At 37.6% G+C, this 24,162-nt stretch overlaps 1 protein-coding gene across 1 annotated transcript in view; it reads right to left on the reverse strand.

Annotated features, from left to right (window-relative positions):
- Positions 1-24,162, reverse strand: part of apbb3.L (amyloid beta (A4) precursor protein-binding, family B, member 3 L homeolog) — a 60,474-nt gene that overhangs the window by 11,925 nt on the left and 24,387 nt on the right. The window contains exons 2-9 of the mRNA XM_041586094.1: positions 17,197-17,372; positions 16,477-16,553; positions 12,558-12,618; positions 9,727-9,873; positions 8,377-8,504; positions 5,976-5,981; positions 2,969-3,083; positions 644-731 (exon numbers count right to left, since the gene is read on the reverse strand). Of these exons, the coding sequence (XP_041442028.1) occupies positions 644-731; positions 2,969-3,083; positions 5,976-5,981; positions 8,377-8,504; positions 9,727-9,873; positions 12,558-12,618; positions 16,477-16,553; positions 17,197-17,372 (798 nt within the window). The remainder of the gene's footprint in view (positions 1-643; positions 732-2,968; positions 3,084-5,975; positions 5,982-8,376; positions 8,505-9,726; positions 9,874-12,557; positions 12,619-16,476; positions 16,554-17,196; positions 17,373-24,162) is intronic.

Below are 24,162 nucleotides of genomic sequence, written 5' to 3' on the forward strand. Positions count from 1 at the left end.
TGTTTTAAAGACTTGGTTGCACAGTATTGTTAAAAGTACCAAAGTAAACATACAATATGACTTTAAGTACAATAAAACAAAGAATAAATACATTTATTATCTGGAAACCAGTTATCCATGAAGACCATCTCGCATAGACTCCATATTTAATCAAATAATTCAGATTTTTAAAAATGACTTCCTTTTCTCTGTAATAATAAAACAGCACCTTCTAGACAGATAAAATTAATACTTATTGGAAGCAAAATAATCCTATCAATATTATAGTTGATTTAAGTTAACAGTCTTGTCTGGAAAGCCCTAGATCCCAATCATTCTGGATAACGAGTCCGATACATGTACAACTATCACTTGAACATTGACAATGCAGGTGGGAATGAAGGAATAAGCATTAGCTATAAATACTAAAATTAATAAAATTTGAGCAAAAAAAAGGCAGGTAGAACACAAAATAGCAAATGAAGTTTGGCTTTGAGCAATGACTGCAGGTGGAGCAAATTGCGTCCAAGTTGGACTTTTTTTGTATTCGTTATTCATTTTTGTAATGGATGGGGTACAGAAAGGAAGGGGGTTCATTCAAAATAACACCATTTTGAACAGAAATAACTCTTATCTCAGAGAAAACTCATTCTCATTAACATACCTTGCTGCGGTAAATCTTCTTGTGAGATTGTCTCCAGGGTGACAGAGCGAGTAATGGTATTGTTAGCCACTGCCTTTTCTGCCATAATCTGACAACAGAAAAAATTAAATCTGTCCTTTGAGCCATTAGGAAAAAGAAGGGTGACGTGCCCCAGCAAAAGGCTATAGATTGGAGCAATATTATTCAGTGGAGGGGGCCACTTATATACTGCATGAAACATGGGGATAACTGCTTATAATACCATAGGGCAAAGTGGACGTGTCTATTTTTATATGACAGGAGAAAACTTAATTACAACCTCCAAGTGCTACAAGTCAAAATGCTGACATTTGAATACAGATGGAAGTTTTTGTGTGATTTCTTTATTACTGACCATTTGGCATGATATTCATTTTGCCTTGGTAGACAGAGTATTGTGGCAACTCCTATGTGGCATCAGTATGGCAGGAAAATGTTAAAGGGGACCCGTCAACCAATAAAAATATTCCAAATCATATTTTATTACATTAGTCAAGCAAAATTAACTTTAATTACACTGTATAAATTATTTGAATCTGGGAAATCTTAATTATGGCGAGTACGTAGGAGCCATTTTGTGGACACTGTGATTAAGACAAGTCTTGCATCATCTCAAAATCTTGTTTGTGCACCAGAATGGGGGACCTGATGCCCATCCCCATGCACTGGTTACACAATGTAATTGCTTAAGAGAACGGGGGAATGGGTGGAGAGCAGTGACATCTAGGAAGTGCTGAATGGAAAGTGAAAGTAACTGCCTGCCCTGCCTCTATGCCTAAGGCATAGAGGAGGGGCAGGCAATATTTGATCGACAGCTGAGACTTTTAAATCAGCTTACAACAGCAATGTATGCTTTAATAAAAAATATAATTTGGATTTTATGTTTTATTTGAAAAGGACTTTAATTATACAGTTTTTATGTCTGGGTGACAGGTCCATTTTAAGGGAACTATCACAAAAATGAAAATGTAATATAAGCTTCAGCATACTGAAATAAGAAGTTTTCTAAATATAATCAATTGACAATTCTGTACTCTTTCTGAAATAATCAAGTTTATCTTCGATAGCCCTCTTTCAGCATCTGTTTCTTCATTGTCTCTTTATGCAGGAGTTTGGTGTCAGATAATCATTGACAGTTACATCCAATGTATCTTAAAGGGGGGGATCCTTTTGCCTAGAAGATGTATTGAAGCTCACTCTATTAAAATCACCAGACATCATGTCTCTCTACATGCAGGATTTGTGCAAAAAGCAGTTATTTTGTTTGTACTGCAATCAGTTATTTGAGTAAGCTCTAATTCATCTGCTAGGAACAGAAGCCCCTCTATAAGATATATTGGATCTAACTGTCAATGAATATCTGGCACCCAACTGCTGCATGAACAGAGAATGAAGAGAAACAGATGCTGAGAGAGGGATAGTGAAGATAAACTTGATTATTTCAGAAATGATGCAGAATATTTAATTGATTGTATTTAGAAAGTTCTTATTTCAGTATGATGACGCTTATATAAAATTTTCATGATAGTTCATCTTTAATGTGTGAGATGAACATATAGTATAATAGACATTGGTATAATTTTTCTTTAAAGCTCTGGTTTATAACTGAATACCTAACGACCTTTATAGTGAGTTAAACAGTTGTTTTAGCCACTTGTGCAAAGGCTAAGATATCAACTTGTATTGTCAGTGCTTCTGTGAATAAGGCAAGAGGCAGACAGAACTTATTAGTTAAAAGGTAAAAGCTAAACAGATAATTTTGCACAATGAATGCCAATTTTATTCTAACATCAAATATTTTCAATGATTTTTGTATATGTAATTGCTGCATTCCTTTTAGTGATGGTTCTGACTGCTTGTATCAAGTGGATCAATGTAACGGTATTAAGCTGTATGCCAACCTTAGCTGGCCACACATGTAGAGATCCACTCGTTTGGACAGCAATGCAGGCCACCAGGAGAGGGTCATATCAATGAGCCATCCTCATCCCAATGAGCTTTTTAAACCTGTTCAATAGGCTGTCTGACATTGTCACTACATGGGTAGAAAAGCTGCCAACTCGGTCTGAATCAGCAGCTTGGACCTATGCAGTTTGGCACTATGCCTTACACACTTCTGTGATCTTCTTTACAGGTCTGGGACAGGACAGGGCAGCTGCTTTTTTAACAAGGAGGACAAACATCATCACATAATTACCAAACCTACAGTCACATCTTCCAACACTACTGTTTTTGGAATTAATTAAAACATTCTGTTCACATAGGTTAATCAAAAGTTAATAATGGACAAACTAATTGTGTGCATACCTTGGAACACAAATCATGCAGAGCACTGGCAATGGCCTTTGCTGGAACATCACATCTGAAAACATGGCACTTCAACATGCAGGTATCTTTGTCATTAGCGATGAAAGCAAAATCCCTGTAAGACAAACACAGACTGTTCTCATCTTAGAAACACTATAACAGTTCTAGATCAAAATCAAATCATCTTACTAAACAGGCGTTAATTAAACACTGCTCCAAAACACTGCTGGAGATATCTTCTACACTTTAGTGAAAATATTATAGCGTTTCTTTCTAGCTTTCTAATCACAACATTTGATTTTAGGAAATGAATACTAAAGACATCCTCTAGGCTCAGACAAAGGGGCAAATTCACTAAAGGGCGAATTTTCACCAGCGACCGCTTCACAACACCAGGCGCAAATTCATTACCAGTACACTAATACACTAAAATGTGAATTTGTGTCTCAGCAGCCGAACACTGGCGTATTTTCACTAGCGATACTTCAGCGAATTTTCCCTGACGTTCATTTCTGCCTAGTGAAACTTCGCTAGCCTAGGTTAATTTGAATAGGGCAGGTATCTAAAAGTCATATGGACGTCTTTAATAGTAATGTTGGTGCAAATGCTTGAAGTGGGCACTTTTTCAAAAACATGTCCAATGAGCCATAATAAAGACAGAGGAGCTCCTCTAATGCCCTAGACATGAGCCCATCCTTAAACAAATGTGCCATGCCCCTCAAATTAGCGATAAAAATTTTTACACATAAATCTTTAATAGCTCGGACTTTTGAAGACAATTCCGCTTTAAAAAAAGAAAAGTCGTCAGCGTTTTTTACAACTTAAATGCATTTCCGGCATATAGGATATAAGATTGAGGAAGATGTTGCTTCATTTTATCAGTTCGCCTGGTCTGAGGAGTGAAGTAAACTCTGGCGAAAGAGGTAACATTCAGTAAAATTTGCATCTTAGCGAATTTGCGGAGTAAGGACCATTTCGCCAGAGTGAAAAGTCACCTGGCGATAGGGTGCAAACGAATGCTAGCGAATTGTCCTCTACGCCTGTTAGTAAATTGGCAGTGTCCCTGCGGATGGGATTATCTGGTGAATTGTCACTAGCGACGGCTAGCTTCGTCCTTTAGTGAATCTGCCTCAATGTATTCTCTTCAGCTGGCCTACATCCAGATCAGCTCATTTGACAATGTTGCCAAAGTAACAGATCTAGGCTGGATTGGTCATGCACTAGTTGTGCCAAATTGGGCTGATCCAATTGTTGGCCCTATGGTTAACGATCAGATCATATGGTGGGGTCTACGGTGACCACATCAACACACAAATGCAGTACTTGTGCGATGGGATTTTCAAACCTGTCCAATTTTAATCTGCTAAACCTTTAACCAGATATATATTGGCAAGGCCCATCTGCCGGCCCCTTTACACTGGTCAATAAATTGCAACTCTGTGGCCAATAATTATAGCCTGGCTGCGTTTGGCAGCAGTGTATTCATGAGGGGCAAGTAGGCATCCAGTATGTTGTGAGGAGCAGACCCTGGACACAAGCATTTTTCAAATGAGAACTAAGTGACAAACTTTTGCACCCCACTTTCTCTAGCACTTGTGCCCAGTGTCATAGTAAATGACCCCTCAAGCCTTAAATATGTTCCTATTGAACATCTCCTATTTTTGGCACAGTCCTCCACTGCTTTGCACTTGCTTTCGTAATGTCCACTTTATTTTCAGTACACCTTTACAAACCAATCGTAAATAAGAACAATTTATATTGTGCAGCATCTACAATGTCACTTATATACAGTACAGTCATATGTAAACCAATAGCAAAAGTTTTAATTCATCTAAATATATCACATTAAAAATCCTTTGCCCTGATCCTGTTTATTACTGACCTCCACTGGATTAGTTCAATGAGACCTATTCTTCTCAAAGCCTTTCTATTTAAATCTGTAGTTTAAAAAATATTTCTGAATATAATTTATTAGCGTCCCTTTGCTCACAGCTGATGTAGTGAACTAAAGGAGAACTAAAGCTTAACAAAGCAGTAGGCTAAAAATGGTAGACATTATGTTTTGGGTTCTTTACAACCCAAGTCAACCACATCCCTTTAGTAGTGATATCTGTGCCTCCAAAGATGCCCCGGGAGCGTGCCATCTTCTTTTCTGCTGATTCACTGCACATGCCCCGTGCTGCTGCCATTTAATGCATATACAGAATTTGAAAGTCATGATACAAGGTCAGTTACTCATTCAGATTCACATTACACATCAGCTGGTAAATTCTGCCTCAGAATTTAATAAATAAGCCCAGTATAACCAGCTTGTACGACAGATGACCCTCATTCACTGTTATATGATGTCTGATGGCCCCTAATCTTAAGTTTGATACTAGTCTAACAAAACTGAAGATGATGAGCTCTGATGGACCATTTTTAACTGAAGATGGTGAGCTCTGATGGACCATTTTTAACTGAAGATGGTGAGCTCTGATGGACCATTTTTAACTGAAGATGGTGAGCTCTGATGGACCATTTTTAACTGAAGATGGTGAGCTCTGATGGACCATTTTTAACTGAAGATGGTGAGCTCTGATGGACCATTTTAAAGACCTGGATCATTACTGTTACAGGACTGCTGAGCCTCTGGGCTGACACAGATACAGGTATGGAAAGCTCTGGACCTGACGTTTATCAGATAATGGATCTTTCTGTAATTTGGATCTTCATACCGTTCTACAACATTAAATAAAACCAATAGGCTGGTTTTGTTTCCAATACGGATTAATTTCAGTATATCTTAGTTTGGATCAAGTGAAGTGCAAGGTACTGTTTTATTTTTACAGAGAAAAATCATTTTTAAAAATTTGGATATTGGGGAGTCTATGGGAGACGGCCCTTCCATAATTCGGAGCTTGTTCATAATACTGATTTCTGTACACAATATATGGAAGGAATGTTCCCTGTAGACTACAGTATAAAAAATAGATAATCTTACTCAAAATCTTTAATTAAGGTTTACCTGTCCCTTTAGTCGTCCAAGATGGGTTGATGGTTGGAGATATTTTTAGAGAGAGAGAGAGAGAGAGAGGAGAGAAATGTGATTAAACCATTTGCTAGTCACATACTGACAGCCTGCCTGTGATACCACAGATAATTTCTAAGGTATAAGCTTCAGTATGTTGCTAAGGATCTAAATATAGATGTCTCCTTCAACCTCAGCAGCTATGACTATCATATCTTATACAAATGTGAATGGGAGCTGTGTAAGCATTTATTTATAGGCACCAGCAGTAGATTAGAGACTCTTTTCATAAAAATTATCATAGTCATACCATATATATATATATATATATATATATATATATATATATATATATATATATATATATATATACTTGCTCTAATGAAACACAATCAGTACTCCTTTAGCTGCTAATGCAATATATATTATTAAGAAGTATATTTATTATTTTTTTAAAGTTTGCATTCATATTGAGAGAATAATGAGCATACATTTGATATGTAAAAGTATTGCTTTTTTCATGATACAGTTTAAATTAAGGAAAAATTTCAAACATTTAGGGGGTTATTTATCAAAGTCCAAATTTTTTCTGCTACAAACTCTGATCAAGTCTGCTCGGGTTTTTTACGCTCATTTATTATAAAAATGTTTCCGAAAATTTGTTTTGCGGGTAAAAATCCGATTTTCATTATTTTTTTTCATCCGATTTTCACAAATTTCACGATTTTTCTGGACTTTTCACCCGAAAACTCTGAAAACTTTGGGATATTGCACGAAACCCAGCGCACATCAATAAATCATTTGGACTTTTCCCATTGACTTATATGCAACCTCGACAGGTTTGAGATGTCGGATTTTCCGATTCAGACTTTTTCATCTTCAAGGTTTAATAAATTCCGAAAATTTCGTGGTTTTTTAAAAGTCTGATTCTATAACAAAAAAAGCACAAATTTCAGAGTTTAGTAAATAACCCCCTTAGCGTCTCAGTTAGGGTTACACATTTTTTATTTAATAAAAATGTGTAATTTCTTGCTAGAGAATTTGTCATTGTTAGTAGTTCAGTAGTCTATGAGTGACAGTCTTTCCGTAATTCAAAGGTTTCCGGATAATGAATTCCATGCATGTATATGATATACATATATATATATATATATATATATATATATATATATATATATATATATATATATATATATATATATATATATATATATATATATATATATATATATATATATATATATATATATATATATATAATAAAATGGAAATGTCTTTCACTTTTGGCACAGTGACCAAAACACAGTCTTTTTTATTCTGACCTATATAAACAAGATGGGTTTCTAACAGGCTTTGGTTTCAGCCACTAAAGTAAGCTCCACCTGAATGATCTCCCATGAAGGGAGGCATTCCACACTATGGGGCTGATTTATCAAAAATAGAGTTGGTGTTTTTTCTCGATTCGAGAAATACACAAATTCAAAAAAAAAAACACAAGTATTTTTATTACAATTATTAAAGACAAAAAAAAAAAAGTCACCAGAAAAAACTCAGCAAGTAAAAGCTGGTGAAAAGAGATTTTTGTCCTCTTTGAAAATTAATGGAACCGTGAATTACCCACTGGCATGCGACTTTGTTCCCATTAAAAAAATGCGAGCGCGATTATTTTGGCTTTTTTTTTTTGGCATCGCAAGTTTTGAGGGAAATTTTTTCCATATCCACTCGAATTTTGAAAAATCTTCGTCTTAGTTTTTCAAAATCATAGCCTTCTTTTTCTGTTCTCCTTTAGCCCTTCTATTGTGTTAAAATCAATTTATAAAAAGCAGGAGGCAGGAATGACCCACTGGGCAGCCATAAAAAGATAACAATCATGATCATAATGGCTTTAAGCGGAGAAAACAAATATTCAACATTATTTAAACATTATTGGGGAATGAGAGTGGAATAAGAGTCGGTAACGGAAAAAATATTTGCAATGTGAAAAGTTATTTTTGTGCAAACAAATTTGCATTTGCACTAATTTAATATCGCTTTTGTGAACCCGGAAACTGTTTAGTGACCACAGGGTAAGAGGGTTTGCAAATTTTATAGTTTGCGGCAGGGCGCAGTGAATGTAATAAAACTTCTTACTGAAAAAGTTGTTATGTTTGCACCAAAAGATTATGACACCTTCAAGCACGTCCTAAAAGTGGTCAATGTGCAATTAAAATTCGCAATGCTATAATAGTTTAAGGAAGAGCATTACATTGTGAAATACAAATTTTTATTCTTATTTGTTCAAATTGTTTTGCTCTTTGCGGCTTTTATTGGATCCCCCCAATTGAAATCACTGCAATGCCATAGTCCTACAAAATTACTAGTTTTTTATTTCCGATTTCTCTAGATTAGACCAACTTACCTGCCATTATTGCAGCCAACACCCCATACGCGAATGTTTAATATTGGCTGAGAGTGTATCAAACTGTGATCTAGTGGATCCATCAACGTCATGGTATCATCTTTTAAAATCATCACCATATTTTGCCCCTAAAAAAAACCATGTATTAAAACAGCCTATTCATTTATCTAAAAAATACTGCTCTTAAAGAAAGGTATTATTTTGTGTATTTAGCGTCTGCGTTATATCACGCAAGTTGGTAATATTTTGCGCACCTGTTAAAAAAGCCAAAAGATCAATACTCAATTAGTGAAGTGAATTCCAGATTGTATAGCCAGTTTTAACATTTGGTCAAGCCCCACTTAACAGGTAACAAGTTTATTTGAAAATAGTGTGATAGTGGGCAGTTTGTAGCTGTTCAGAGAATATGAAAAAATACAAATTACCCCAAAGCTTACTCTGAGTGCCCTTTATCCACTCATTTTTACACCCTCTGGGGAACCAGCAACCCACAAATTGAGAGTGTTTTCAATTCAGTCTTCTAGCCCTTTGCACTTTATATTCTAACTAACATTTTGCTGATAAGTTCCTTACAGTCCTTAGAAATCCAGTGAAATGTGGTTACATTATTTAGAAATGACTTCCAAAACTCTTTACTGGCAATATAAATAGCAAAGGTTTCCATTAATAAGCAACAAGGACAGCCCAAGGTCCTATAGGAATGACCAGCTGAATCATTACGGACAATTAACCAGTTGGCTGGGAAGGCCAGTAAAAAGTCTGCCTTTTGAAAACACAAATTATTCTACAACATAACACTGTACAGAGTAAAATGCCATACATCAATATATGAATAGCTCAGCTACAAATGAATGGACGAGTAGGACAATAAGGAGAGTATCAAGAACATTCTTCAAGGCCACTTTGTATACTGGTGGAGACTTTCCAAGTTAAAAACTGACCATACAAATAAAAAAGCCAAACCAGAGGATCTATGGTTGATTCAAGGAATGAATGAGATTTTCCTCTGTCTGATTTATACCTAAAAGAGGCAAACATAGATATTGTAGATCATTATTGGCCAATGGCATAAGGATTCAAATAAACATGCAAGGCTGTATTTAGGGGTGCAAAAAGGTGTACCCGCTCTCCCTTATCCTCAAGTGTCTGGCAGGAAGATTTTGTTGGAACTTTCTTTTATTTATATAGGCAACAAGAAAGCTGCTTCCCTAGGCATGCTCCCTTGGGTACCTCTATAGAGAATATGTCCCTGCAAAAATGGTACAGTAGACACAAATAACTTTCCTTGTACATGTACTTGAATGCAGAGCTTTTCTTTTTCTGAATAGCAGCTACTAAGACAAAACCCACCTCGGTTGATGATCCAGTTAGATCAGTTCCGTCACAGTTGATATGAGAAAGCTGCTGGATACAATTGTTAACTGTAATGCTGCTTTTCCCTGGTGCCAGGTCCTCCTCTGGGATTTCTACCCAACCAAGACAATGGACTGCAAAACTCTGAATAAACAGAATAAAAATAATAGACATTTCTCATGTTAAGGAGGATTAAAGTCCTATGCTCGGTGAGGCCAACACCTTTCTATTTATAATGAAATAACTTTTGAATATGTAACTATATGATACAAGAGGTAGTGAATGCTTGACTTGGCAGATGAAGATTATAGTTAATTAAATCTATGTAGGAAAGTATAAATGGTGCTTGGCACAACTATACAGAAGTGCAAGAAGCATGTTGGAACACAAGTACCTAATGAATGGAGTCAATAAGCGAAGCATTTGTGTTCATTTTAGTGCAACTGCACGGCTGCATTTGTAAATGAGCCCTTTAGCCCAGGGGTGTCCAAACTTTTTGCAATGAAGGCCTGATTTGGTGAGGTGAAAATGTGTGGGGGCCGACCATTCAGCCTTAACATAATTTAACTCGGTAATATTTGGGCACATTAGTGAAATGATCTGCCATTTGGTCTATACTGCTGCCTGTGTGATGATGGTGTTAGTAAAAGACACATACTGGCACTTAGTTTACTGTACTGGCACGTCAGTATGTATATTAACACCTTAAAGAAGTATGTGAAGCGGCTTGTCACTACGTGCCAGTACGTGTCTATTACTAACACCTTCAGCACACAGGCAGCAGTACAGACCAAGTGGCAGATCATTTCACTAACGTGCCCAAATATTACGGCTAGGCAATTCCTGATTGCACTGTGCTGGCGGGCCGCATTATTATTAATTTCATGATGGAGGCTGAGGGCAGGTGTAAATCTGAAGACGGGCCGCACTTTGGACATGCATGCTATAGCCTCTGAGACACCTAATTTTCCTTTATATAGACAGAAATGTATAATGGATGAGCTCATTCTGTGCTTAGAATTCCCCTTCTCTGCATATTTACAGAAAAGTGATACTGATACATATAGGAAAACGTCCCCAATTAATTCTCTTTTAAAAAATGGCATTAACTGGTTTGCTACAGACGTCTACCTCATAAACATCTTAATATGTTGGGAAGAAGACATCTCTCCTCTTAAGCTAGCTAATTTGCTAATGCAGGAATAACCATAATGGGCAGTGGGTCGCCAGTGAATGTTACCTGCTGATTGGTTGCTATGGAGTTCCTGAACTTGTGACAGCCCTTGATCTCATGCAGTTTAAAGTAATGAAATGTGTAAAGCTTTATACAGGTCTAGTAACCCATATCAACTAACCATTTGCTGGCCAGAAAACCTCCTTTACTGATTGCTTTGGGTTACTAGGCCTGGGCAGACTTAACACCTTTATAAAAGGATTATAGGTTGTAACTATAGTAAGTAAGGGGGCTACAGGGACTCATTAAACACCTTAGTATTACTCTTTGGAATGTGTCATTTTAGGGAAAGAGTGTAAGGGGTTTGTAATAGATAGATTTATTGAAATTAAACAAACAGAATCCATTTATAAAGGACAAGGGAGAGGGGTCGACAATGTCATTAGTCACCCAGTGTATTATATCATTAACATGGGCAAACCAGGGCAATTATTTCTGAGCAGAAGCACTAGAAGGGAAATATGTTAATGATTTAATATATTGGGGAGGGGTGACAAACCTATTGGCATCCCCAGACTGATCCCTTTTTCTAACATGGTAACTGGTCAGGGGGAAAAGTTAGCAATTAACTACATTGAGGTAACATTCTGTCACCCCTAGGATATTAGGCTTTCCTTGTCCTTTAAAACAAGCCATATTTATTTGGCTCATGTTGACCATAGGTGTATATAGTGCTTCCTTAAAGGGATACTGTCATGGGGAAAAAAAAAAATTCTAAATGAATCCGTTAATGGTGCTGCTCCAGCAGAATTCTGCACTGAAATCCATTTCTCAAAAGAGCAAACAGATTTTTTTATATTCAATTTTGAAATCTGACATGGGGCTAGACATTTTGTCAATTTCCCAGCTGCCCCTGGTCATGTGACTTGTGCCTGCACTTTAGGAGAGAAATGCTTTCTGGCAGGCTGCTGTTTTTCCTTCTCAATGTAACTGAATGTGTCTCAGTGGGACTTAAGTGCTGTTCTTAGTTCTATTAGGCAGCTGTTATCTTGTGTTAGGGAGCTGTTATCTGGTTACCTTCCCATCGTTCTTTTGTTTGGCTGCTGGGGGGGGGGAAAGGGAGGGGGTGATATCACTCCAACTTGCAGTACAGCAGTCAAGAGTGATTGAAGTTTATCAGAGCACAAGTCACATGACTTGGGGCAGCTGGGAAATTGACAATATGTCTAGCCCCATGTCAGATTTCAAAATTGAATATAAAAAATATCTGTTTGCTCTTTTGAGAAATGGATTTCGGTGCAGAATTCTGCTGGAGCAGCACTATTAACTGATTCATTTTGAAAAAAAATGTTTTCCCCATGACAGTATCCCTTTAAGTCTACCTTTTTCAGGGTATACTTTCTTTTTAAATAGAGGGTTTGAGAACCAATCCACAAAGTACAAAAGAAATAAAGCAGGTCTGTTTTTTTCTGGGAATTCATTTTATTGCCAATGTTGTGTCATAAGGAATGCTGTCCAAATTGTGGCCCTCAAACTGCAATTCTGAGTATCACAGCCTTTCTACATCAGTGTTTTCTTTAGATTAGCATGCATTGAGGCCACAGACTGGACAAGTATCAAATGATACTAATGAAACAGCAGCAAGAGTTTATACCTTAGAGCCTGGTTCGTTTATATTGTGAAATAAGTCCTCGTCATGCCAAGGAAGTGAATGCCTAAAAAAACAAGAAAATGTCCTGGAGCTTTACATGTTGTTCATGGTGGAGAATAAATGAAAATACATTTTATTCCCAATAATGGGATGGGATGGGATGTTCCTGGAAAAATGCTTAATGGTCACACAAAAAGCTAGTAAAAAAAAAATGAATAAAAAATGAATAAAGCATAAAATGGACAAGCAGCAAATGAAATATATCACTATGGTGCATAATCATGAACATGTTCCATCCAGTGCACTTTAACAGGGAAAGTATACCCCAAAATAAGTTAGGCTTGTCCTTATATGTTAGTGTTTCCCTTGTGCAACTAATACACAATGACCTTTCTTCCTTTACGGGAAGCTTATACATGTAGTTGGTGTAGGTAGATTGTTGTGTAGCCTAACTTATTTGTTATTATAGTTTCATTAACCTGATTATTACTAACATTCAAATTTTGAGATTTATGAAGTGTGGGAACCACAAAAAATTCTAATGCAAACTTAGCCAAGTAAAGGCAGTGGAGGTCCTATAAAAGTCAATGGGAGCTGCTCTGATCCAACTTGACTTTTTTTAAGCCGTTTTAGAAGTGTAGAGATTTTCATATAACATTTCGCATTGTTCCATTCTTACTTTTTATATTCGGATCTTTTAATAACTTTCGTGGCATTCGTGGTTTTAGATAAAAAGCTCTAATACCACTAAAATTCAGCCTTTCAATAAATGGGCCTTTAAGGGTAATTTACAATTATCAAAAGGTAAAAGGAGCTTTATGTACTGTATGGTGCTCTCATGGATGCGGGTTAGCAGCTGTTTGCTCTTTGTACATGAATCCCATTGAATAATAAGATCCTAGATTAAGGTAGTGAAGAATCATGTTTATGCTATTTATACAAATATTTGTTTAATGGATTTATCATGAACAATGGTTCAGAGGGCTGCATTATCAACATATGGGTCACAATGTTTTAATAAGCCTTGGATACTTGGGCTCTTCCACTTCTATAGCAGCAGTAAACAATGTTTAAAGGGGGCTAATTGGAAGAAATGAGAACAAGAAGAATACAATTACTGCTTACAACAGTGCAGTGGCCCCTAAGAGATATTGTGGCCAGACTGTCCTGTATAACTATCTCATTCTGTCTGTTTCATAGATGCACTTGATACAAGACTTGAAATTCTAAAAGGGTTGATCTACTGTATTCATTTTTGGGATCACAGCTTGATCATTTTTGGTGACTTTTTTCCCCAAATGTGAAAATGCAAAAGGGTTCAGATTCTTTCATTTTCAGTCAAATCCAAAAATGATAGATTCAGTGCACCCCTAGTTTGCTCAGACGAAAAAGTCAATCTGTGGTTTGGAACTGTGGAGGAACTAGCAGATTAGTGAGATGGGTTGATGCAACCACCTAATTCCATTCAAATCTTTTTGTATACCCACCTGAAGACCGTGTTGCTCAACCAGTGTTTTTAGGTAGAGATTGGACAGTATAATTTTTGCTGTGTACATCAACAAGGTCTGTTGTATAACAATACCCTATTGTGTGCAGCACTTTCATAAACTTCCTGTTTGCACCTGTTTTTGGGGGAAGCATAACTATAATACAACAGGGCATGTTTTATACAGTACAAAGGAAATCATGTTTTTTTATTTTAAAATTAAAGGATTAAATCAACTTTTACTATGATGTAGAGAGTGATATTCTGAGACAACTTGCAATTGGTTCTCATTTTGTATAATTTGCATTTTTTGTAATTTAGCTTTTTATTCAGCAGTTCTCCACTATCTGGTTGCTAGACTCTAAATTACCTTAGCTACCCATGCACTGAATTGAATAAAACACTGGGATATGAATATGAGAGGGCCCGAATAAAAAGTTGAGTTATAAAAAGTAGCAATAACAATTCATTTGCAGCCTTACAGATTTTTTTTTTAGATGGGGTCAGTGACCCCCATTTAAAAGCTGGAAAGAGGCAGAAGAAGGCAAATAATTTAAAAATGATAAAAAAGAAAACATGAAGGCCAATTGAAATGTTGCTTAGAATTAGCTGTTCTATGACATACTAAAAGTAAGTTAACGGTAAACCACCCCCTTAAGCAACAGTAAACTAAAATACTTTTCCATACAAGGGATAGAACAAATTAGGACAAGTGTTAGGGGAGGCGATTTTCTAACCAAACTGCGAAAAAGAGAAGTGTATTGGATTTTTTGGATTTTTTATTTGTAAACTAGGCTGCCACTTGGATTAAATTTCACTTTCAATGTGACTTGCTATATATAATACTTTCTAATTATTTGTACTTTTTATATTTATATTTTAAACTTATTTATACTCTTCAATATGGAATGTAAAATAGAGTGTTTCTTAATTATCGAATTGATAGCTCTTGATCTAATTGACAATATGTAGAACATATGTTGGAACTTGTGATTGGTTTTAATTTTGGGTGGGTCTATAGGAGCTAATATTTAAGTATGGTTAACATTGGAGCACATCAGAGATTGCCTATGACTAAGTGCTAGGTAAGCATGAAACGCGTTAGGCTCCATGAGGGGTTCTGTTGATATTTTATAATACAGGTATGGGACCTGTTATCCAGAATGCTCAGGACCTGGGGTTTTCCGGATAATGGATCTTTCCGTAATTTGGGTCTTCATGCCTTAAGTCTACTAGAAATGTATTTAAACATTAAATAAACCCAATAGGCTGGTTTTGCTTTCAATAAGGATTAATTATATCTTAGTTGGGATCAAGTACAAGCTACTGTTTTATTATTACAGAGAAAAAGGAAATCATTTTTAAAAATTTGGATTATTTGGATAAAAAGGAGTCTATGGGAGACAGCCATTCCGTAATTCAGAGTTTTCTGGATATCGGGTTTCCGGATAAGAGGTCCTATACCTGTATAAACTTTGTATTTTTTAACTTTACAGCATGCTTAGGGAGGTTTTTTTGTATTGATTGTTGTTATACCTCTATTTGGTCACTAGAGGACTCCAGCAAGCGAGTTAGTATTTTACTAATGTCTATACCCAAGTAAATTGGGGTTTAAACCACCCCCTTAAGTCATAAAACATTAACCAAAACATGGAAATTCCACCAAACCAAAGGCACTAAAGGAATGTCCTGTCTACTTTTACCTGTTAGATCAGGTATGTGATCTTTTCAGCATGGAGACCAAATCTTATAAAAATATTTGCCAGTCTATGGGAGCATTGTCAATATTATATTACACTGTTTGGGATTTGGGGACACAGATAAAGGGTTTGGGATGAATAAAGGAATACTATGGCGAAAAGGGGAAGCAGCACATATTTTGAGAGGAACCATTTCCAAACACATGCTGCACCTTCCACAGTGAAATAAAATATTAGGGTAAAGTTGGAAGATTTTAGCACAGGTTCCAAATTTTCAAAAATTGCAGTTTAAGCAGTAATTTAGCACATGTCAGATTCCAACCATATCTTAGGTAGTGACTGATTTGATTAGTTCTTCTATCTACCCCAAGGTATGGTATGGTATCAAATTATTCTGGGTGATAATACCAAGATTACTACACATTGGAGGTTAGGACCAGATTCATATCTTAAGTAGGCTTTAGTAGGAGAAAAGATTTATATTATACTCTTACAAGGGCAGAAGAAAAAGATCCATTTGGAAATTCATTATACTACTTTCATTTTATTTTATATTATTATATTACCTTATTATTTCCTACATAACCACTGGATCTGTAAAGGTGCTAAGGCTACTTATAAATATAGAATATACACCTTCTAGTACTAAAATGGCATAAACATGGTTTTAATAAGTATTAATTAATATTAAATATAACAACATATAATCCAGTTACACATTTCCTTCGGTCCATACCTTCTCTCTGCCATATTTGATGTATGAGAAAAGGACCTATGTGGTGAGGCATCGCTGACTGAAGCTTGATGAATTTTCTGTGAAGAAAATAAGGCAAAGTCAAATTGTTTTTATTTCAGTGAATTTTTGCGAGAGGGCACTATACCTTCACTTTGTTTTTGACTAGTAGAAATATTAACTAGGGAATGTTAAAAAAGTCATGAAAACTATTCACAATGTTTGCTAGGCCCCACCAGTCACGGATGCCTCCTGTTTCGAACTGAGACCAGTGATTGATACACAGAAAATCTGCAGCTATGGACACAGCACCTTGTATCAATAGGCACAGAGTGTCTAAAGTATCAGATGCAAACTGCATTATGGGAAAAGGCAAGGCAATTGTGCTCAGAATTGCACTTTGCTCACTGCACTTGCAGAGGTAAATGACCCCTAATATCCAGAGGCCAGTTGAGTTGTGGGCTCTCATAGCTCTGTCATGACTAAAATGTATAAATGTGCGAGCTTATTGACATCAGGAATATGCGTCATATAAAGTTTATTGAAGCAGGCTTGATGGCATTTGACACACTGAATATATATATGCACAGACAAAAGTTGAAAAATTAGACGTGCTTTAAAGTAAACATATTACATCCCATTTCTGAACTGATTTAAATGTTCTAAATTTAGCCTCTATGCTATAGTTTGCTCTAATCAATTTTCGAGTTGAAAAATGTATACCTTTTCGGAAATGGTGCTCAAACTGTGAGGTAGGCCTGCGTTGTACTTTGGGTGTTGCCATTGAGTGGTTCCTGTTGGTACATGCCAATAATAGGTGCCGGATGTATCTCGAATTGTCCTCCATCCTGGTGGGAGGTCAGTATCAGCTTCCAAAGACTGATCGCTCCAAAGGTTATCTAAACAAAGAGAATGGTGAAGAAATGTATAGATCTTGTATGGTCTTCATGGGGTTAATAGATATTTAATAAAAAGTGATATGGATTACTTCCAGGAAGAAATATATTCAACAATACAAGAAAAAAAATCCTTGATGGATTTAAAACTTTTAAAGGGATGCTGTTATCCCATAATCATCCCCAATGTCTTATTATTTTCATTATAACTAGAGGTTCAGATTTGATTAACTTTATTGGGCTCATTTTTTCATAAAGGCCATGATTGTCACATATACTTGCTCATTGTCCATGGTGGACTAAAACTCCAACCCAAGTTCTATACATAATACTGCTTGCTAGCACCATGCATCCCACCACTCTCCTGGATATGTATTCTGAATGATAAACAAACTGGCATCATGCAAGGAGAATTCTCGCTGCAACCCACCTCCTGCCTCATCTATAAGGAGTGCTGCAAGTATGTTCAGGGAAAAAATGACATGATGAGGGCAAGGTACAAAAGTACAAAACGTTGTTGGTAGTTAATACATAAGTCCCCAGTGGTAAGAGCAGAGCAGTATATGGGCGCAAGAAGTAAATTATATTGGGGTAAGGTGCAATGTACAAAAACATGTCCTTTTGCCTTTAAAGTTGGGATTGTGTTCAGGGTGCCGTAACTTCTTACATCCTTGGTGTTTCTAGCTTGGAGGAACCCATTCTCCCACCCCTTCTACGGCATACAGTAGTACTCCCTATGGGAACAAGCAGCAAATTCCATTGGGGCAAGGTGCAAAGTTAAAATACTGTATATGCCACTTTGCAGTTTATAGAGTAATTTATCTTAGCTTAATTAACTTTTAATATAGTGGACACAATGAGTTTCCATGTTTTCGGATACTTTTTGTGTTGTTTTTTAATCATTTGGATTCTGTTTCTTTAGCTTTCTAGTTTGGAATTTATAAGACTGTCTGTCTGGTAGTTCCAGTTTCCCTAAAACACAGGCAGTGATTTGGAAGCCAAAGCAACTATGATAAATGGACGAGGTACTCGACAGAAAGGAAAGCAATTAAAATGTGCAATCAGGCCCGGATTTGCGGCAAAGCCGCATAGGTCCGGACCTAGGGCGGCAAAAAATAGGGGCGGCATTATGGGGACGTTCGCGTCTCCATTCAACTACACCAGCTGTGCCGGCATTTTTTCGCCGGCGCGCTGGGAAGAGGGGCGCTAGGACCGCGCGGCCGCCTGGTTGGACCGCGCGGCCTAGGGGCGGCCGGAAAAGAAATCCGGCGCTGTGTGCAATAACTATAAAAGTGCAGCCTTACAAAGAAATGTATTTTTTACTAGCATGGCTAAAGTATAACCAGGGGTAGATCAACTCACAGTCTACCCTAGGCTATAGCCTAGGGACCCAGTGTGATCAGGGGCCCATTTCTATTTTTCCCATTTTTTTTTTTCTTTTAATATTTAATTTTATTTGTTCTGCTCAGTCCAGTCAAACACACCTGCTGGGAGAAGAAGGCAGGCAAGGTGCATGCATGCGCCCAAATGCGTGCAGATCCAGTAACGTCACTGGAAAGCCAAACCCAATCCAGTGTAGAGAGCTCACATGCCTGGATCTGCGCGCATACAGACCAAGCAGTAGCATAGAAGGGGGCCCTGTGTGTATGCAGCCTAGGGGCCCCACATCTCATTAATCCACTGCTGAGTTTAACTTGATAAGAGTATTAGCAGACCACAGTTTAACTTTTCCTGACTAGACAATATTATGATATCTTAGGTAGAGGTAGAGCATGCAATAGATGTTGTAACGCAAGACATAATTAATACAAGGCATAAAATTATTAGATGTTGTAATGCAAGACATAACTAGAGAATACATTTTGACACCATAGTTGTACGTAGCCATTAGTTGTTCACACTGTTTTTTAACAATAAAATTACTACTTGTTCATTTCATCATCATAGAAACCAGCAAAATACATATGTCATATTAATCTTTATACTAACGTCTGCTTTATATTTACTCCAAACCTTTACTCCAGTCAAGAAAATAAGCACATTTGTGTGCATCCATTTGGAATAAGTGCAATAAGTCAAGGGTTTAATAATGCACGCACACAACCTTGAGTGCTTCAGATAGAAATGTAATTGTATCAGGGTTTCTGTTGAGGAAATCTAAAAATACACTAAGGTTTTTCCCTCCCCCAGCATAAACTCAATCATGTTGACATGCTGAGGTTAAACCCTGTTAGAAAATGGAAACTCTGTCTCCTGGATACAAGGCACTTTGTGTTAATATCACCCTGCAGAGCCTTTGCTTTTGCACATTGTACGTTTGGAATGGTTCACATTTTAATAGACTGAACTAAACGGCAGATCAAACAATGTAAAATATCAGACCTTTTGTGTATCAAAGGGAAACTAGAAACAAGTTTTAAGTAGGCGTTTGTTCCATGTTTTTCTCCTTGCTTGAGAACACAAGCAGCTGATTGCCAAGAACATTCTCTAATTGTATTTTGTACCTGCGTCCTTGGGATGTGACATAATTGTTTTGCACCTTGGGAAAGGGAAAGGAAAGAAGAGTTGGAGAAGAAATAAGGAAGAGTTGGACTTGAATGACTTACTACTTCAATACTGGTTTATTATAAGGTTCATTTATGATACTTTCTAGTGAAGATGAAGCAGCAGCAAAACAGACATGGAAGTACTAATGAAACAGTCCTTCTGTCACTGAAAAACTATTATGTCAGTTTCATTTTAACAACTTCAATTGAGTTATTGACAGGTATTGAAATAAACAGATGTTCTTCGAGCTTCCATAAAAACTCAGAGGATTTTGGCAGGTCTGAGCAGTGATGATTATCTCAAAGTTCCTTATAACATGCCAACAGGAGGACATAAATGGTCAAGCAGATGTTGTTCACTTCATAAAGCTGAAAAAACATGACTAAAAATACCGTATTTTATATACAGGTGTGGGATCCACTATGCACAATGATTGGGGTTTTCCAGATATGGGATCATTTTTTGTCATTTGGATGGCAATATGTTAAACTATCTACTAAATAAAAACACTTTAACATTAAATAAACCCAATAGGATTGTTTTGCCTCCAATATGGAATAATGCAGCTAAGTTAACAACAAGTAGAAAGTACTGTTTTATTATTACAAGGAAAAGGCTTATCACTTTTAAAAATTATAATTATTTGCTTAAAATGGACTCTATGGGAGATAGGTTTTTCATCATTCGAAGGTTTTTGGTTTCCCTGCAGAGTTGTCCATAGCATGCTCTCATCTTCAGGACTTGTTAGGCCAGCTTTTGTGTGTCACTGACACTGCACATGCTCAGTGCGCACTAGGCAGGCTGACATTGAGAAGCTATGTTTATGTCTTATCAGATATGTTCAAACCATTATCAGAAAGGGAAGGTTCCAGATGATGCAACATGGCTGATTACTAATTAGTTCTGATTTATATGCTGCCATATAATTTGAACTTAAATTAATTAGTAATCAGCCTTGCATAATGAACTTTAGATTTATATTGTATTTATTTATACTATATATTGTGACAAAGAGCTCTGTCCCAGTAGAGTTGCTGTATATGATAGTAGGTATGTAGCGCCTGAGGTTTTGGCTCCTTTAAATCTCCAGGGTAAATCAGGCTAGAACCCTGGAGCAGGATTAAAGCAGTACACTGCCCAAATAGTCTGCAGCTGGGGCTGTTTAAGGGCTCTTACACACGGCCGTTCCGACCTGCGCTCCCCTGCGTTCCGTTTTTTGGCGTTCAGCCGCAGGGGAGCGCAGGAATAGACGCAAGTCATTATTTGAAATGGGGCTGTACTCACTCAGGCGCGTGTAGGCGCCGAACGCAGGTTCAGACGCAACATGCTGCATTTTTCCTGCGTTCGGCGCCTACACGCGCCTTAGTGAGTACAGCCCCATTTCAAATAATGACTTGCGTCTATTCCTGCACTCCCCTGCGGCTGAACGCCAAAAAACGGAACGCAGGGGAGCGCAGGTCGGAACGGCCGTGTGTAAGAGCCCTAAGGGAGCCTGGCTGTGCATTGTGGGGTGAACTTGGAGACAGAGAGGAGCTCTGAACAAACTGCGTATGCTACTGCCTTGTGACAACAGTAAGGAGTTTTACTGCATCCTGTAAACTGCAAACCGGTGAGGTTTTCTCTTATTGTTTACTATTATAACAAAGAACTTGTGCCTATTTGAACAATAAACCCCAGGCAGGAGCCTGTCCATTAAGCCTCCTGTCTCCTCTGTATGAACTGTTTTACTTGTGCCCTACCTGCTGTTATGAGCTATTCCGCACAATATATATTTGGGTTTGTCCCTAAGCTCAGATACCTGTAGTATGTCCTATGAATCAGCAGAACAGATGCAGAGCTACTGACAACTCATCTTCAGTAGTAAAGGGACACAGTGGACTTTTGGCTGGTACAGGACAACCAAGAAGAAAGGGGAAAAATATTTACATATACAGTAGAACCCCCATTTTACATCCCCTGATTTTAAAGGGATCCTGTCATCGGAAAACGTGTTTTTTTCAAAACGCAATCAGTTGCAATCAGTTAATAGTGCTACTCCAACAGAATTCTGCACTGAAATCCATTTCTCAAAAGAGCAAACAGGTTTTTTTTTATTTTCAATTTTGAAGTCTGACATGGGGCTAGACATTTTGTCAATTTCCCAGCTGCCCCCAGTCATGTGACTTGTGCTTGCACTTTAGGAGAGTAATGCTTTCTGGCAGGCTGCTGTTTTTCCTTCTCAATGTAACTGAATGTGTCTCAGTGGGACATGGGTTTTTTACTATTGAGTGCTGTTCTTAGATCGACCAGGCAGCTGTTATCTTGTGTTAGGGAGCTGCTATTTGGTTGCCTTCCCATTGTTGTTTTGTTTGGCTGCTGGGGGGGGGGGGGGAAAGGGAGGGGGTGATATCACTCTAACTTGCAGTAAAGAGTGATTGAAGTTTCTCAGAGCACAAGTCACATGACTTGGGGCAGCTGGGAAATTGACAATATGTCTAGCCCCATGTCAGATTTCAAAATTGAATATAAAAAAAAATCTGTTTGCTCTTTTGAGAAATGGATTTCAGTGCAGAATTCTGCTGGAGCAGCAGTATTAACTGATTCATTTTGAAAACATTTTTTTTCCCATGACAGTATCCCTTTAAGTTTTCCCTCATTTTACATTGTTGTTTTGTGGTCTCACCTCTATATTACGCATAATGCATTTCCCTGGATTTGACATCATTTTTTTTCTGGTCCCCTGAAAAACTTAAAATGGGGGATCTACTGTAGGTGCTTTGCCTTGAATGCATGCTTTGTCACAGTGTGGTGCTTTTAAATGAATCCACCTGTAATTAAATACAAAGAACATACAGTTATGGGTCCTGTATCGAAAATGCTTGGGACCTGGGATTTTCTGTATAAAGGATCTTTACGTAATTAGGATCCTTACACCTTAAGTCTCCTAAAAAATAATTTACAGATGAAATAATAGTATTGTTTTGCCTCCAATAGGGATTCATTATATCTTCATTGGGATAAAGTATAAGGTACTGACTGATTTATTAATTTCATTTCTAAAAATTTGAATTCTTTGATTAAAATGGAGTCTATGGGAGATGGCTATCCCATAATTCTGAGCTTTCTGGATAACGGGTTTCCGGATAACTGTTCCCATACCTGTGTATAATGTATTAGTATCACCATAGTGCAAAATGAATCCCCCAAGGATGTGGGGTGTTGTCCCTCTTTATTGGAAATGGAACTCTTTCTAGGTTTTCTCTTAGATCAGGGCTGTCCAACTGGCGGCCCGCGGGCCACATGCGGCCCGCGACCCCCCCCTCATGTGGCCCTCCACATCAAAGTCTGCCTGCTGTGTCTGATTACCATATGTAAATTTTAAAAGGTATCACTACAGAGATTAATTGGCCCCTGCATTGTCTAAACCTCAAATTCAGACTAATCCCTTGCATTGTTCACACTTGTGACACTTCTATTGTTCACTCCCCTAAAGGCCTGTACTGTTCACACCTGAGACCCAGACTGAAACTGCCCACATTGTTCACCTGTTCACACCTTATTCAAAATGCTAATGGGGCACCAGCACTGTGTCACTGTATGTAGTACACATTAGACTGGTCCTGATTCCTGTCTCCTGCTCTGTTCTGCCTTCCCTATGCTCCCTGTGTGTGTCATACTTTGGTATTTGTTCTGGGGGTTTGTTAGCATTTGAAAATTATTGTTAGTGGGCCCTAAGGTGTTTAATCATATGCTGGGGTACTGTATTATACACAGGGGAGGAGGAGGCATATTGATTTATGGGTATGTCTTAATATGTCTTATCTTTTTCACATATGAGTGGCATCCTTGCCAGGGCAGGCACAAGGTAGTTTGGCACCCTAGGCAAGAGCTTCAATCAGTGCCCCCTGTCCTGCATTAACATTTCCCTCCTTACCATAATGGTTTTTAAATAAAGAGAGCAAGAAAATGTGCAACACTTTTTCATGTATATTACTGCCCCCTGTACCTGTACCAGTAAGCTCAGCGGCCATCCATCATACAGCCCTCCAGCAGCCATCATATTGCCCCCAATCTTTACCTGTGTCAGCAGAAGCCAAAAATAAATCTGATCACATCATATTGCCCCCAAGTATTTATGTTCTAGTGCCAGCGCCCAGCAGCAACAGCAAACATATGGGCCCCAAATCTGTACCTGGCTGTGCCAGCAGGAAGCTTCACACTTTACAGTAATAGAAAGAAAGTCTTCAGTTCAGTGCAACTGTGCAAG

This window comes from Xenopus laevis, chromosome 3L, assembly GCF_017654675.1.
Source record: "Xenopus laevis strain J_2021 chromosome 3L, Xenopus_laevis_v10.1, whole genome shotgun sequence".
NCBI classification, from domain to species: domain Eukaryota; kingdom Metazoa; phylum Chordata; class Amphibia; order Anura; family Pipidae; genus Xenopus; species Xenopus laevis.